The sequence below is a fragment of the Mirounga angustirostris genome, unplaced genomic scaffold, assembly GCF_029215605.1.
Source record: "Mirounga angustirostris isolate CCGP_5_RB_7025 unplaced genomic scaffold, mMirAng1.0.hap1 SCAF_5, whole genome shotgun sequence".
NCBI classification, from domain to species: Eukaryota; Metazoa; Chordata; class Mammalia; order Carnivora; family Phocidae; genus Mirounga; species Mirounga angustirostris.
Genome location: NW_026991713.1, coordinates 776,091 through 791,833, shown reverse-complemented (window position 1 = coordinate 791,833; position 15,743 = coordinate 776,091). Strand labels below are relative to the sequence as shown.

Below are 15,743 nucleotides of genomic sequence, written 5' to 3'. Positions count from 1 at the left end.
TGATCTGAGTGGCAGTGAATGGCAGTGAAGGGGGGAGCTTGGGGGAGGCCGGGTGCCCTGAGGGAGCCAGCAGCCCAGCCCAGGCCCCCGAGGCAGCTGAGTGTGCATGCTTGGGGGGCACACCTGAAGGCTGTGGCTGCCAGGTTAGACGCCAGCCTGGCCCACAGGTGCCACGAAGGCCACACACAGCCCCTGCAGTGCCAGCACTGTGGCCTCCAGGCTACCCCAATCCTCACCCCTCTCTGAGATGCGGAAGGAGCCCGCGTGGCGGGCGGGGAAGGCTCTTCTACGCCCCTGTGGCTGGCAGACAGCTGCTCACACCGCTGCGCACACCGAGTCCTGAGCAGCTCAGGCTGGTGACCTTGGGCCGAGGTCAGAACCTCTAAGGGGTGACCACATCACACAGGTGGTTCTGTGTAGCACTGGAGGTCCGAGTGGACCTGGGCCGGCTCTGGCCCTGGTTGCGGTGGTCAAGGTGGAGCCCCGAGTAAAGGCGGTCAGCCGCTGGGCCTGGAGAACAGCCAGGGGGGTGGAGAACAGGAACGGGCGCTCCAGGTAATGGGGACAGCAGGGCAAAGGTTCCAAGGGGGGGAGGCGTGGCCAGGCAGGGACCTCGGGCTGCGGGCTTGAGGTCAAGCCCCGGTCAGAACGGCGGCCTCGGGGTGAGCAGGGGGCGCCCGGGGCTGGGTCAGCACTTAGCCCACACCAGGGGCTGCGAGTTCCCGAGCGCGGACGCTGAGCGGGGTCCCCGAGGGGGCGGCACCGCCTCCCCGCGCTGGACCAGCTGCGCGCGAGGGTGAACGGACGGCCGGGGACCCACTCGCACGGCCCGAGGCACAGGGGGTTCGTCTCCAGGACTCCCGCCCCTGTTCGGGACCCCGCGCTCGCGACAGCCCTAGCGGTCTGGCCGCCCGCTCAGGGCACGGCGGAGGTGGGAGCGCGTTCCGCCGGTGACCTTCCCCGGCACAACCTGGGGCGGGACCTGCGAGTCCCCGCCCCACCCAGGCGCCGCCATTGGCTGGGGCTTCGGGGCCCTTTGGAAACCCCGGCTACCATTGGCTCCCACGGCCCCGCCCCACACGCCTCGGCCACCGCCCGCGCAGGAGCTGCGCGTGCGCGGTGGGTGTGTGTGTGCGCGCGCGGGGGAGGGCTGACGTGTACCTCCGCGCCACGCTGTGCGCCTCCGCGGCTCTACTACAGCGAGCTAGTTCCGGGCGGCTCGCCACGCACCCCGGGCCCACCGGCCCTCGTGACCCGGGGTGACGGCGCCCGGCCCCGCCAGACCGTCGCCCCGGCCGCCCGCGCGCGTCCCCGGGGGCGACTCCGCTGCGTGGATCGCGGCGGAAGGGGGCGGGATTCCGCTCGCCCCGCCCCCGCGGAGGGATCCGGACGCCGTGGCCCAAAAGCCCGGGGCGAGGCGGCTGGGGCGTGTGAGCGGCTCTGTGCTGCGCGTGCACGGGGTCCACGCGCGGCTCGGCCCGGGGCCACTGCGCCGCGCGGACTGCCTCGCCCGAGCGGGTCTCGGCGCTCCCGCCTCGCCCCGCGGCCGCCTCCGTCCGACGCTCGGGGCCCCGCGCGGCACGGGGAGGCCGCCCTCTCGCGTCTGCGGCCGCGCGGGGAGCCGGGCCGGGTGAGAGGCGGCGGAGAGCCCGGGGGCCGCGGGCCCGCGCCCCGCTGCCGCCCGCGATGCTGCTCTCCAAGTTCGGGTCCCTGGCGCACCTCTGCGGGCCGGGCGGCGTGGACCACCTCCCGGTGAAGATCCTGCAGCCAGGTACGCGCGGGGCCGGGAGGCAGGGGCCGGGGGGCCGCGGCCGGGGGACCCGGGCCGGGGGCTGGGGCGCGCCGGGCCGCACCAACCCCTCCCGTGCGCGACCCCCACAGTCAAGGCGGACAAGGAAAGCTTCGAGAAGGTGTACCAGGTGGGCGCCGTGCTGGGCAGCGGCGGCTTCGGCACCGTCTACGCGGGCAGTCGCATCGCCGACGGGCTCCCGGTGAGTCGGGCCACCGGGCGGGCCCGGGTTCCTCGCCCACCGCGCGCGTCGTCGCTTCTCCGCCGGGCCTGACCATCCGTGTCCCCCCCTTCCCCAGGTGGCCGTGAAGCACGTGGTGAAGGAGCGGGTGACCGAGTGGGGCAGCATCGTAAGTGCGGGCGCCGGGGGCGGGCGCCGGGGGCGGGCCGCCGCGGCTGGGGGCACGCTGACCGATCGCCGTGTCTCCCCAGGGCGGCGCGGCCGTGCCCCTCGAGGTGGTGCTGCTGCGCAAGGTGGGCGCGGCGGGCGGCGCGCGCGGCGTCATCCGCCTGCTGGACTGGTTCGAGCGGCCCGACGGCTTCCTGCTGGTGCTCGAGCGGCCCGAGCCGGCCCAGGACCTCTTCGACTTCATCACGGAGCGCGGCGCCCTGGACGAGCCGCTGGCGCGCCGCTTCTTCGCTCAGGTGCTGGCCGCCGTGCGCCACTGCCACAGCTGCGGGGTCGTGCACCGCGACATCAAGGACGAGAACCTGCTGGTGGACCTGCGCTCGGGCGAGCTGAAACTCATCGACTTCGGCTCGGGCGCGCTGCTCAAGGACACGGTGTACACCGACTTCGACGGTGAGCGCGCCGCTGGCCGGCGGGGACGCCCGCGGGGAGGCCCGGAGGGGCTGGTGGCTGTTGGAGGCCGCGCGCGAGGGGAGCGGGTTCGCGGTGGGTGGGGGCGAGGGGCCGGCTCGAGACTGCCCCCGCCGGCCGTGCTGGGGCGCGACCGCGGGCGGGGGCGGGGCGCTGGGGACCGCGGCGCGGGGGTGCGCCGGGAGTGCCCGGGCCTCCCCCTGCGTGGGGCGGACGCTGCGTGCGTGCCGAGCGGGGGCGGCGCCGCAGAAATCCCCGCATTGCGGAGCGCGGGGAAGCCGGGGCTGCCCGCCCCTGCGGCGCCGCCCCCCCCCCCCCGCCCCCCGCCTGCTCTATCCTCAGCTCACATCTGTTTGTTGTGAAACCCGAGCCCTCGCTCATGTGACCCGCCCCTCCCCCGGCCGGGCGGGCCAGCTGGGGAGGCCGCGCCCGCCGGGTTTTTCCAGGGTGATGACGAGCAGGTTGCTCGAGGCCCGGAGACCGGCTGCCGCCCCTGGCCCGGGCCTCCCAGGGGACTAGCGAGAGCGCGGGGGGCTCGGCGCTGGTCCCCAGGGCGGACGCCCTAACGCCCGCGTGTCCCCCCAGGCACCCGGGTGTACAGCCCCCCCGAGTGGATCCGCTACCACCGTTACCACGGGCGCTCGGCCACGGTGTGGTCTCTGGGCGTGCTGCTCTACGATATGGTGTGTGGGGACATCCCCTTCGAGCAGGACGAGGAGATCCTCCGAGGCCGCCTTTTTTTCCGGAGGAGGGTCTCCCCAGGTGCGTGGTGGGTGCGGGGGCTGGAGCTGGGAGCCCAGGGGCCTAGGAGCCAGGAGCTGACCCCGCGCCCTCCTCTCCGCAGAGTGTCAGCAGCTCATTCAGTGGTGTCTGTCCCTGCGGCCCTCGGAGCGGCCCTCGCTGGACCAGATCGCTGCGCACCCCTGGATGCTGGGGGCCGAGGGGGGCCCTGCGGAGAGCTGTGACCTGCGGCTCTGCGCTCTGGATGTGGACGACGGGGCCAGCACCACGTCCAGCAGTGAGAGCTTGTGAGGAGGAGCCCGGGCCTGGCTTGTGGGAGCCGGAGGGAGCGACCCCGCCTGGGCTGTCTGTTTCTTGCAAAAGCAGTGACCTCTGACTCCCGGTGATCTTTGCCTTTGGCACCGGGCTGTTTTCTTTGCTTTGAGTGCCTTTTCGAACGCTGCTCTCACGGGACTTGGTCTTCTCAAGCTCTGTCTGTCCAAAGACGCTCGGGTCGACGTGAGGTCCGGCCTGGGCCGGGCAGGTGCGCGACCCTGAGACTGTCCCTGTCCTGCGCTGCTCGGGGAGGCAGCCGTCCCGGCCCTCAGCGCCTCCCCGGTCGGACCATGTTGGACCAGGAGCATGTCCTGTGGCCTCATGTCACCGGGGGCTCAGGCTCCCTTGTGCCCACCCCCTGCTCCCGCCCGCCGCCGGTGTTTGTCCGGGAAGGTCTGTGCACAAGCAATGCAATGTCGAGGCTCGCTGCCTGAGCGCGCGCCTGCAGGCGGGGTGTGCGTGCGTGTGCGCGCACGTCTATTTATGGTCTGACCCTGAGGAGGGCTATTTATTGTTTAATTTATTTGGGGAGGTCCCCTCCTGCCTGCGCCCCCGCCTTCTTCAGGCCCCGGAGTGGGGAGCGTGGCTGTGTGCGCGGACCCCAGGTCCTGATCCTACCTGCGTCTGTCGGAAGATGGACTTGTACAGTGGCTAATTTAAGGGGCGAGGGAGACTCTGTCCCCTGTGGCTCTATGCCTCTGGGAGAGCGGGGTGGGGGTGGGTTTTAAATTATTGACCTTGTACAGTCTGCTTGTTGGCTCTGGAGGCCGGGGGGTGGGGGGACAGAGTCTCAAGCCTTTAATTTATGGTAGTAGCTGTGTTTCTGTGATCCCGGTGTGCGTAGGCATCGAGGATGGGGGTTTCTTTCAGTTCAAAAGTGAGATGTCTGGAGATCATATTTTTTATACAGGTATTTCAATTAAATTGTTTTGTATATAACAGTTACTCTGTGTTTATTGGATAGGGTGGTCTGGTGAAAGGAGATTTGGGGAAGGGGTCCCTGGGCAGCCCCCTCTCTGCCTCCTGTGGGCAGGCAGCAGCATGACCAGGACCCAGGCTCTTCCCTCCCGGCCAGAGGGCCTGGCCTGTGGTGCTTGGCCTCCTTGCGGCCCTGTTGTCTACTCCTACGGCCCCAAGGACATTGCCACCCCTAGTCTGGAGGCTGTGTCTGGTGGTGGCCCCAAGGGGACCTCCTTGGCTTCTGTTCCCAGAGATGCCCAGCCAGAGGTGGGAAGAGGAGGTGGCCTTCGCTCAGGCCCCTCACGCAGAAGTGTACGGGGAGGGGGGTCCACACTGTTCCACAGATGGCTGGAAAGGGTTCTGAAGGACGAGTAGAAGTTTGCCAGGTGGAGGGGGCGTAAGGCATTCCTTGCACAGAGAACGGGTGGGTGGAGCCAGGTGGGGGGGCAAGTGCTGGGGGGTCAGGCCTTGGCCTGATAGTTGAAGGGCAAGGTTGTGGGCGGAAGCCACGGCCAGGTCCAGGTGTGGAAACGTGGCCCAACCACGTTCCCGCTGCCCTGACGGGTCGGGCCTGCTCTGGCTCCTCCCACACCCCCGTCCTAGGACAGGGAGCCAGGACAGCAGCCTTGGGCCACGTGGGCTGGAGTCCGGGGGGGCGGGGGGACACGCAGGGAGAGCGGAGGATAGTGCTTGCAGCATCTGGGCCTCCATACCCTCCTGTGGTGAGTGACTCACACGGCACTGTGATTCCCGGCTCCCCCACTTGCCAGCTGAGGGTGCCAGGCTGGTCTTATCACCGCCCCCTCGCCCTGCATTCACCCATCATCTGTGCATCCATCCAGCTCATGGAGCTCATGTTTGGGGGGGCCCCGAGTCAAGCCCCCGGCAGTGCTAAGACACCTCATCCTCAGGCGCCCAGTGCTTGCGGCTTGGGGACAAGGCACAGGTCTCTTGGACGTCCTGAGGAGGGCCAGTCCCTGGCACAGATGCAGCGACGATGCTCGGGAGGGCACAGGGTCATCGGGAGGGCACAGGGTCGGAGGCCCGTGCGTGTGCAAAGTCGGGAGGTGAGTGGGAGAGGCTTGCCCCGCACAGGGAGTGCTGGAGCCCCTGGGGCGCCCACACTAGGGGACGCTCCGTCCTCCACCACACGGGCAGAGGCTACCACCCACCCAAGCATGAGGCCTGAGTGTCCCTGAGTTCGCTCCTGGGATGGAGGGCACAGCACTGTGCTGAGTGTGGGAGATGCTGGCCTCCTCGGAGGCTCCTCAGCCCTGGGATCCCTGTCTGTCCGGTGATGCCGTGAAGGTGGGGCAGGCTCAGGCTGGCTGTGGGTGGGCAGCCCCGGGTGATGGCCACCGATGGGTTCGTGGGATGCAGATGCTGTGGCCGCGGGGCTTCTCCTGCCCCAGAGCTGGTGGATGCTGCTGAAGGGAAGCCCAGGTCTGTGTGTGTCAGGGCAGTTGGGCAGGTGGACGTGGGCGGGGCCCAGGGGGTGGGCCCCATGTCGGGCAGGAGGTGGGGCCAGTACCTATGAGCCCGGGTGGAGGGCCCGCCCCATGGAGCCTGCCCCCCCAGGACAAGAGGGAGAAGACAGGGGGGATGGCAGAGAGGGTGACAGCTTGGCCACCCCCCACTCCCTCGGCCTAGCCCTGCGCCCCTCTGTCTCCATGCTGACTGCATCAGCCTGGGTGCCCCCGAGCACCCAGGGCCATGGGACACTGCGGCCTGCCCAGTCCTGGGGCATCCCAAGCAAGGGCTCTCAGCCAGGTCGTGCTTGGGGAAACTGAGGCCTGAGTGTCCGGGACCTCGTGTAGGTGCTGGAGTATGACTCTGGCCCCCACTGTGGTACCCTCACATGTCAGCAAGTGGCTGAGAGCCAGGCTGGAGACTCCCGTTGGCGTGGGGGCCTGCACTGGGGGCTGCATCTGGGGCCCCAGTGGTGGGTGCGGGGCACAGGCCACAGAAGAGGCAGAGGATGCAGCACCTGTGGGGGAGCTTTCCTGGCTGCAGGGGTACCCCTAGAGTAGATTCAGAGAATCCACCATGGGCAGAGCCCCAGGTCTGAGACACAGACAGAAGCCCAGAGCTGCAGCTGGGAGGCCCTGCCCTGTCCCACCCCTGCCACCTGACCCCCAGGCTGTCCACTCTGCGTCTGGGCGCTCCCACCCCCGGCTCCGAGACACAAAGCTGGAGCTCCGTCAGGATCCGAAGGGCCGACCTGCACCCTGGGGCCTGCCCTCGCCCCAGCCCCCACAGTCCACACAGGGCCTTCTCCTGGCTCCTGGGTGGGATTTGGTTGGGGGTGCTCAAGTCTCCCCTAATCCTGAGCCCCTCCCACCCTGGAGGGCAGCCTCCAGGGCTACAGCACGCCCCATCAGGGGCCAGGGGCCAGTGAGCCTATGCAAGCCCCAGGGCAGGGTGTTCACTTGGGCCTGGGACCTGTGGAGCCTGGGGTGGGCCGGTCTCTGACTCCCCATCCCCCATCTGCCACGGTCCCACTCCTAGGTGCTGGGGGTCTACAGAGGCTGAGGGGCTAGGGAGCTGCCATGGGCCCCTCATCCCTGAGTGGACAGCACTTTGCAGTCCCTGGTATCCGCCGGACCCCCTCTGCTGGGGAAGGGTCTCATCCGCTCATCAGACCAGCGCTGCTGAGGAGCCTGGGGTTGGGGAGCCAGGAGAAGGGTGTCCTCTGACCCGGGGCCTCTTGGGGGTCTGTTGCCATGGGCAGGGCTCCACCCCCCTGAGGCTGGGATGGTGGCCATGTGGACGGCTTGGGGCTGGAGCAGAGGGGACAGTGGCCCCTGAAATGCTGGCCTGTCCACTCAGACTGGGCTGCCAGTCTGCCCGGCCCCGTGGCTCCCACTCTCCTCTGCTGGCCGGTGCCTAACCCACTAATCTTTCAATATCTTGGGTCCATTTACTATCAAGGCTCCTTTAGAGCCACTTGGTCGAGCTCTGCACAGCATCCATCCTTCAGGGATGCCCCTTGGGGTTGCATGGAATCCAGAAATCATCGTGGAAAGAACCAAAGTCCTGAACCGAATCCAGGTCCTGTCTTGGCCCCTCTGGCTCCTTCCCTCCTGGAGGACTACGCTGCGCCCCGTCTGCAGTCCGAGCTTCGATTGGTTTGCTCCTGGCCAGGCCCTCGGGGCGCGGGTGGGTACTGGCTGTGCCCACGAGGTGGGGGTGCGGCGTCCAGGCCCCTCGCCCGCTGGCCTGAGATCCCTGGCTTCTGGGAAGAGTGAGGCCGGACTCAGATCCAGAACAACTCTGCGGCTGTTGGAGTCTCAAGTTTCTTTTCTCCAGTGCAGTCCCCTGAAACGAAACCTTGGCATGGATTCAGTGCCAAAGCTTCACGGAAAAGGGAAGTGGTCCCTGGCAGGACCCCAGGAGCCCCACCTGCCCCTCCCGGGCATACAGAACCCAGCTGGCCAGGGAGTCCCTGGGCTTGTGAAGTCCGTGCGAGAAGGAGGTGTGATGCGGGCCATGGAGGCAGCTCCCGAGGCGGGCAGTGGAGGCCTGGATGAGGGGCTTGGGGACCTCCACACCGCACGGGGCCCCAAAAGGAGCAGGACAGGGCTGCACCCCCGCCCACTGGAGGCACCCTGGGGCCCTCTGGAGAAGGCCTCTGGAGGGGCACTGTATGGGTAGCGATGGGCACGCCTGGGCCGGAAGTTGCGAGCAAGCTGTAAGGAGGGTGTGAGCCAGGCCTGGCACTTGTCCATGGAGCTGAGGGATGGCCAGGAGCTCGCTGGGCCCCCAATCATCTGCCCCCTGGCTGTGGCCGAGGGGTGCAGGACCCAAGTGGAATTGCTAGCCCTGGGGTTTCTCAGTGGGCCCTTTCCCTCTCCAGAGGCCTCTGATTGGGGGGGGGGGTGCCTGAGCCTCCAGCACATGACTTCCAGGCCAGCGGCTTTCCAGGCAGCCTTGGCAAAACCCCGAGCTTTGATTACACAACTGACCCCCGGAGTTCCTGGCAGTCAGGCCTGCCGAGCAGGGTGGGGGCAGGGCCTGCCCCTCCAGCACCAGTCACCGCCCTCCTCTGGGCACGGTCCCGGCAGGAAAACTCTTCCCTGGAGGCCGGGCCCCACATATTGGCCAGGTAGGGGGGGTGGGATGGGAGGTCCACTCCCGGATCAATGAATAGGGGCCTCCTTAGGGGGTGGGTCTCCCGTACCCAACATTGAATGAGCCAGGCGGAGGAAGCTGGGGCAGGTGCCCACCAAAGGTCAGAGACTCCAAGTGGGCCCACCTCACCCCGGGAGGAGGAGGAGGGTGACCTGGGGCGGGACAGCAAGGGGAGCTCCCTCTGATCTGGCCTCTGGCCCCTCGCACCTGTCCTTCCAGGAGGCTACCTGTCCTGATCTGAGGCTCAGGCCCCAGGACAGGCAGGGAACTCCCCCCGCCGACTCTATGTCATTGGTCCTGCCCACCTGCCGGGGAGGCCCCTCAGGCTGCCCTGTCCTGCCCCACCTGTGCTGCCCCTGAGCTGTGCTCCTTGGGCTCCTCACCCAAAAGCATTGTGCTCGGTGATCCCCACCCCACTGGCCACCTCGGCAGCAGGCAGGAGGGTGGGAGAGGAGAGGTGCTGGCACCCAAGGCTGGGCCCAGCCCAGGGGCTATCTCCCCTTTCCCTTGTGGCCTGTGAGGCCTCCGCCAGGGCTGGCCCCCGAGGGTAAGGTGCTGCCCCTGGCAGGCGGTGGGACCTCCCCGGATTGCAGATGCCCTTGGTCCTGGGACCCAGAGACCAGCAAGGGCTGGGAGACTCCACCTACTGGGCCAGGCCAGGCAGGAGCCAGGGATGCTGAACACTGGGTGCTGCCCCGGGTGGTGTGGTCCTGGATGCATGAGGATGCTTTGGGACCGTCCACTTCACCATCTGGGGGCGCTGGGGGCGAGGCACATGCAGGGGGCCAGGAGCCCGGTGATTCAGGCCATGGCTCGGCCTGTCCTGCAGCTCCCCCATGCTAGGGAGCACACGTGGAGGGGGTCCACACCCTCACTCCATGGAGCACTCCAGAGGCGACCCAACCTGGCACTCCTGCCCCTCCCCCATCATCTGGTTTCTGCTCACCAAGTCTCTCCCGTGTGAGCTCAAAGGGCCCTTTTCACTCCAGAGAGAACCAGACCTTCCAGATTCTTGGGGGCTCACCCCTGCCAAAGGGACAGTGACCCAGACAAACTGGCATGATGGTTTTAGGGTGTGACCGGGACACAGGGCAGTGAGGTTTTCAGGGCTCACCATCAGTTTTCTGCAGAAGTCAGGGAGAGGGGGCTCCGGCAGAGGGAACAGCAGGTGCAAAGGCCCCAAGGCAGAGAGTAGCCCAGGCCCAACTTAATCAACAGAGGAACAAGAGGGCAGGCGTAGGAGGGGCTGCAGGGTCTCCGGGGCTCTTCCCCAGGTTTGCTCCGTGGCCTGAATTCTCCGCCAACAACCTGCTACACGCAGGGTAAGCTGAGGCCCTGACCAGAGCCCCGGGAAGCCCCGGCCTCCCTCCTCCCGTGAAGAGGCAGGGGTTGGAACAGAGGACGGGCGCCCACTGCTGCAGGTGCCATAGCCCACCGCACGCTTCTCAGCAAGCCAGAACGGTGGACAGCCGGCGACCAGGCGAGGCCCCTCAGCTGGCCCGGGGCCGGGGCTCACTCTGGAGCAGGGCAGCAGCTGCTGCAGGGTCCCGGAGTCCAGAAAGGGCCAGGAGGACCCATCGGGCCACAGAAATGGTGTGTGTGTGCCCACGAGTGTGCATCATGCCTACCTGTGTGTGCGGTGAGTGTGCTTGCCGGCATGGTGGTGTGCGCGGGTGGGCGGAGGCGGTCTGGGTATCCGTGCAAGCAGATCCACGCACATGTACACGTGTGTGCGTGCTTCTGTGCGGGACCTGGTCTGGGCAGAGCCCGGCCCACCTGCTCCCCGAGGCGCCCTCCGGCGCCCTCCCCGCTATGGCTCCCTGTGGCTCAGGGCCTGTGGGGCTGGGGAGCAGACAGAGGAGTGTTTGTACGGGGCTGCAGAGCAAGGTTCTGCCCACCAGGCCCTGCTGCCCCGGGCCGCTCAGCATGTGGTGGCCGTCACCTATGAACCAGGGCTCGGGCACACAGGCTTGTCAGCCTGTGTGTAGGGACCGCCTGAAGCCCCAGAGGGTGTTCAAGAATGTCCTTGGGCCACTGGTACAACCCAGGCCTAACGGAGCCCACAGTCAGGGAGCCACCGAGGGCATCTGGGTCATAGGAAGTGGGGGTTCCCAGAGGGCTAAGATCTGAGGCAGGAGGAGGTGGGGTGCAGGGGCCAAGGGGACCTGCGGAATGAGGAGGTGAGGATGGGGGTTCTGGGGGTGGGGCATACAGGCCACCAGACCAGATCTCAGGGGAGGGAGGGTGGACGCAGATAGGAGAGTGACATGGAGGGTCCAGACGCAGGCAACCTGCGGCCAGAGTCGGCCTGCAGGTCTTCAGCATTCAGGCAAGGAGGAGTCCTCCAAGTCCAAGGCGGGCTGGGTTCCAGGTGCTTTGGGAGGTAGAAGGTCAGTCGGACCCAAAACCACGAGGACCCCACCCACACACCCAGGGAACCCCAGGGCAGGTACAATGACAACACCCCCCTCCACCCCACAAAAATCTGCTCTGGCTCAGATTAGTGCACGAGAGCAGGCCTGGCCCGAGATGACCTTCCCTGGCCCGACGGTGCCTCTTGCCCTGTGCTGAGTGGGGTGCTGGAGGCCTGGGGGCAACTGAGGACTCAGGGCTATGGTCCACTGACCTCCCCACCCCCATACCCTGGCCCCGTCTCTGGGACATTCTGTCCCTGTTCTCACCTCACGTGGTCACCAGGGCCTGGCCACTCTGTCTGCCCCGCTCCTGACCCCCATGCCTGGCGGCTGCCCGCACTATCAAAAGCTAATGGGTGGATTAGCTGTGGGCACCCTGAGCTGGCCGGCTGGGGCTCTGGCACCAGCAGCTGGGGGACGAGGGACACCGGGGTCCAGCCACCGCCCTGGTGCCGGGCTGGGGTGGGGGAGCAGGCTAGGCCGCAAGGAAGGACCAGCTGGGGCCCCGTCTCCAGGACCACGGGCCCAGCTCCCGTGAGGGCCTCCCTGGCCGGGCGACCCACAGAAAGCCTGGTTCTGGGTGGGGGGCTTCCCTCGCCTGACTCCTTCCTGGGCAGAACGGAGCTGAAGATGGGTGATCCCCAGGGCCAGTGGGGTCCACTGGGCTTTGGGGAGGTAGGGGCTGAGCTGGGGCTGACACACAGTAGGTGCACATTGCCACGTGGGCCATGGTGGCTGTCACCTTTCTCCCCGGCCTGCCTCAGTGGCCTCATCTCTGGAGACCGTGGGGCAGGAGAAGCCCCCGCCTGGAGGCCGGCAGATCCCAGGACACGTTGGGGGCACTGCAGCCCAGTGCTCGGGGCCAAGTCCACCTCCACCCGTGGTGCCTCCTGGCCTCCCGTCGTGGATGCTGTGCCTGGATGCCTCCCGGGGGTCACAGGTCCTTGGGCCCCCTGTTTCTGCTCCCCTCAGGCCCGCCGTCCAGCTGTGCAGCTGCTGGCAGGACCCGGTCAATCACCCCAGCCTCCTCTCCCACCTGAGCCCAAGTGACAACACACAGGCCCTGCCCACTGGCCACCACATGGGGGACCTGGCCCCCCGATCTCCTCAGACCACCCCCAGCCCCCTCTGGTCCCACACGGGGGAAGCCGGCAGGGAGCAACTGTCCGGGTCTCCATGCATCTGAGGAACAGCACCTCCTGGGCCTGGGGTCTCCTCCTGCTCGGTACCAAGAGGTCAAGCCCCTAACCCCATCCCCCACCCCCCACCCCTTCCCCCTGTGGCCCTCCCCAGCTGGCCAAGGTCCGCGAGGTCCCCGCACATGGAGTCCCCCTCACAAGGGCCTCTCTCCAGTGCACGAGAAGGTAGACACACGGTGCGGTGTGCATGTGTGTGTGTATGTGTGTGTGTGGGTTTTGTGTGTGTGGTGTGTGGGGGGTGTGTGTGTGGTGTGGGGGGTGTGGTGGCTCCAGGAAGTGGGAAGGATGGTGGGGGGCACACCCCCAGCAGGGCACCCTGGGGTTGGGTCCAGGTAGCCTCCTGCTGTCAGCTGACTATATTTTTAATGAGAAACAAAATTCTTATACAAATGCTCTGAGCCACTTTAAACATTTCTCAGAGAATTAAATGGAAATCTAAAAAAAAACCCCAAGAAGTATTTTTAAAACAGCTTTATGGAGGTGTAATTTACATGCCATAAAACCCACCCGCTTCCGACAATTTCAAGGATCCACCCACCACTCAATGATTTCAGTCGACTCAGCCAGGTGTGCAGCCGGCGCACAGCGCAGGTGGAGAGCCTAGCGGTCTGGGGCGCCAGCCCCCTCCCCTCCCGCCCCGGCACCTGCGCTCCCGCGCCGTCCAGCTGCGTGCGCGGGGCCTCCCAGGTGCGTGCAATCGCGCAAGCGCAGTCCGCGGGCGGGCTGCTCTCGCTGAGCTCACGCATTTGGAAGTTCACGCATGTTGGATCCCGCATAATACTCGCGGTATGGATGCACCGCATTTTGTTCATCTGTTCACCAGTTGATGGGGATTTGGGTTGTCACATTTTGACTGTTACAAATAAAGCCGCTAGGAACCTTTCATGTACAAGTTCTTGTGTGCACATATGTTGTCATTTTCGTGGGTAAATACCTATGAGTGGAATTCCTGGTCGTATGGTAAATGTATGTGTGACTTTTGAAGAAACTGGCTCTCCGTTTTACTTTCCCACCAGCCCTGTATGAGGGTTGCAGTGTTTCCACACCCTTGTCAACACTTGTTATAGTCTTTCCTTTTGATTAAAGCCAGGGTGTGAGGTGCTGTTGGATTTACTTTCAATTTGGATTTTCCTAATAACTAATGATGCTGTGCATCTTTCCAAATTGGATTAGACATTTTACCAAAGAAGATACCCAGCTTCCCCCCTCCTTCCTTGGTTAAATGTCTAATAACTTTTTTGGCCTAATTTTTACTTGGTTGTTTGTCTTACTATTGCTATTTTTAAATTAATGTTTGTTTTTAATTGTGGTAAAATACACATAACAATTTTAAGTCTATGTATTTTTTTAAAAGATTGTATATATCTATTTATTTTAGAGAGCACTCACAAGCGGGGGCGGGGGCGCAGAGGGAGAGGCAGAGAATCCCAAGAAGACTCCTCACTGAGCAGGGAGCCCGATGTGGAACTCGATCCCAGGACCCTGAGATCATGACCCGAGCCGAAGGCAGACGCTTAACGACTGAGCCACCCAGGTGCCCCTATTCCAAACTTTCAATTCTGTTCCATTGATCTATATGTCAGTCCTTATGCCAGAACACACCATCTTTATTGCTGTAGCTCTATGGTAAGTTTTCAAATTGGCAACTGTAAATTCTCCAAATTTGTTCCTTTCCAAAATTGTTTGGCTATCCTCTGTCCTCTGTATGTCCATACAAATTTTATGATCAGATTGCTAATTTCTGCCCAAAGAACCCCAAATACTCTCACTTTGATAGGGATTGCATTCAAACAAGTTTGGGGAGTATTGCCATTTTAACAATATTGAGTTTTCCAGTCCATAAACATTAGATGTCTCTCCATTTATTAAGACATGCTGTGTAGTTTTAAGTGTAGGAGTCTTACATTCCTTTTGTTAAACTTACTCCGAGGTATTTCATTCTTTTCAATGCTGTTGTGAATGGAATTGTTTTCTCAATTTTATTGTTGGATTGCTCATTGTTAACACAAAGAAATGCAGTGGATTTTTGTATATTGATCTTGGACCCTGGAACCTTGGTGAACTTGCTCATTAGCAGCCTTTTTTCCTGTATGTCCTCTTGCCATTTGGCCCCAAATGTGTCACAAATACAGAAGTGGACAGTTTCTGGTTGGAGGAAAAGGGAACCTTAGGTAACTGGAAAGTACCAGGAAAATAATGGAGATAAAGAAACTTAGGGAAATGAGCCCAGGAGATTAAGTTTCGGACTCCTGGGCTCACCTCTAATCCACATGTGCGTGGATGTCATCCTAACTGGCATATCAAATAGTTGGAGAATTGATCTAATAGGTAGACCACCACTCAAGTCTCAGAGTGGCCACTAAGTGGTGCACATGCAGGATGATCCTGATTAAAACCGCAAAGACTCTGAGTATTGAACTGACATTGGAACCACAGCCCGCAGGAGACTAGAGCGAGACTGTCAACATTCTCCACAGGGCAGGGGGAAGACCCAGAGTCTCATGACACAACACTCAAAATGTCCGGGATAGAAACTAAAATCACCAGGCAAATGAAAACCACAAAAATCTCAGCTCACACGGGAAATGCGAATAGATACCAATGGTGTGATAACCCCAATGTTTGAATTACCCGACAGGGACGTTGAAGCAGCTGTTATACAAATGCTTTAACCAGAAACTGCAAACAGTCTTGACACAAATATTACAATAGAATGACTCAGCAAAGAGAAAGACACAAAGAAAAAGCAAATGGAAATTTTGGGATTCAAAAACAGAATAAGAGAGGGAAAAAACCTTCACTCACAGGATGGATTCAATACCAGAATGGCGATGACAGGAGGAAGTCAGTGAACTTGAAGACATAGCAACAGAAATTCATCTGAGCGACAGAGAGAAAAAAGATGTAAAAAAAAATGAACAGAGTCTCAGGGACCCACAGGACAACAAGAACAGGGCTATGTTTGTGTCATTGGAGTCCCAGAAAGAGGAGAAAGACTATGGAGCTTAAAAATATTTAAAGACATTATGTCTGAAAACTTCACAAGTTTGGTGAAAGACATAATCTTACAATTCAAAAAGCATAGCAAATCCCATCCTGGAAAAACTGAAAGAAATCCACACTAAGACACTTCATAATCAAATTGCTGAAAACTAAAAACAAGGGAAAAGGCTTAAAGCAGCCAGAGAAAAATTATGAGTTACCTACAGAACAATGATTTGAATGACTGGCCTTCTCATTAGTAATACATCTTTTCAGTGCTGAAAGAAAAGAACCATCAGTTCGGATGTCTATATCCAGCAAACTTCCTTAACCCGATAAAGGGCATTGACAAAAATCCTACAGCTAACATCACACTTCATGTGACAGACTGA

At 62.7% G+C, this 15,743-nt stretch overlaps 1 protein-coding gene across 3 annotated transcripts; it reads left to right on the top strand.

Moving 5' to 3' along the window:
• The first annotated feature begins 671 nt into the window (after positions 1 to 671).
• Positions 672 to 15,475, top strand: PIM3 (Pim-3 proto-oncogene, serine/threonine kinase). 3 transcript variants are annotated; one of them, XR_010411259.1, is made up of 7 exons: positions 672 to 1,771; positions 1,882 to 1,991; positions 2,089 to 2,139; positions 2,222 to 2,591; positions 3,195 to 3,371; positions 13,748 to 13,995; positions 15,008 to 15,475. XR_010411259.1 is itself a non-coding variant. In XM_064590449.1 (6 exons), the coding sequence occupies exons 1-6, from the start codon at positions 1,687 to 1,689 to the stop codon at positions 13,861 to 13,863; spliced, it is 909 nt and encodes a 302-aa protein (XP_064446519.1). In that variant the 5' UTR covers positions 672 to 1,686; the 3' UTR covers positions 13,864 to 14,027. The 3 variants fall into 3 exon arrangements, 2 of the variants coding, with proteins under 2 accessions (XP_064446519.1, XP_045728270.1); XM_064590449.1 differs by lacking the exon at positions 15,008 to 15,475 and having other exon boundaries at positions 13,748 to 14,027; XM_045872314.3 differs by lacking the exons at positions 13,748 to 13,995; positions 15,008 to 15,475 and adding an exon at positions 3,454 to 4,606 and having other exon boundaries at positions 717 to 1,771.
• The last annotated feature ends 268 nt before the right edge of the window (positions 15,476 to 15,743 follow it).

Coding starts and splice junctions, on each gene's coding strand:
- PIM3 (XM_045872314.3), top strand. CDS start 1,687: ATGCTGCTCTCCAAGTTCGGGTCCCTGGCGCACCTCTGCGGGCCGGGC. Junction 1,992..2,088: donor GCATCGCCGACGGGCTCCCG/GTGAGTCGGGCC, acceptor CCCCTTCCCCAG/GTGGCCGTGAAGCACGTGGT. Junction 3,372..3,453: donor CCGGAGGAGGGTCTCCCCAG/GTGCGTGGTGGG, acceptor TCCTCTCCGCAG/AGTGTCAGCAGCTCATTCAG.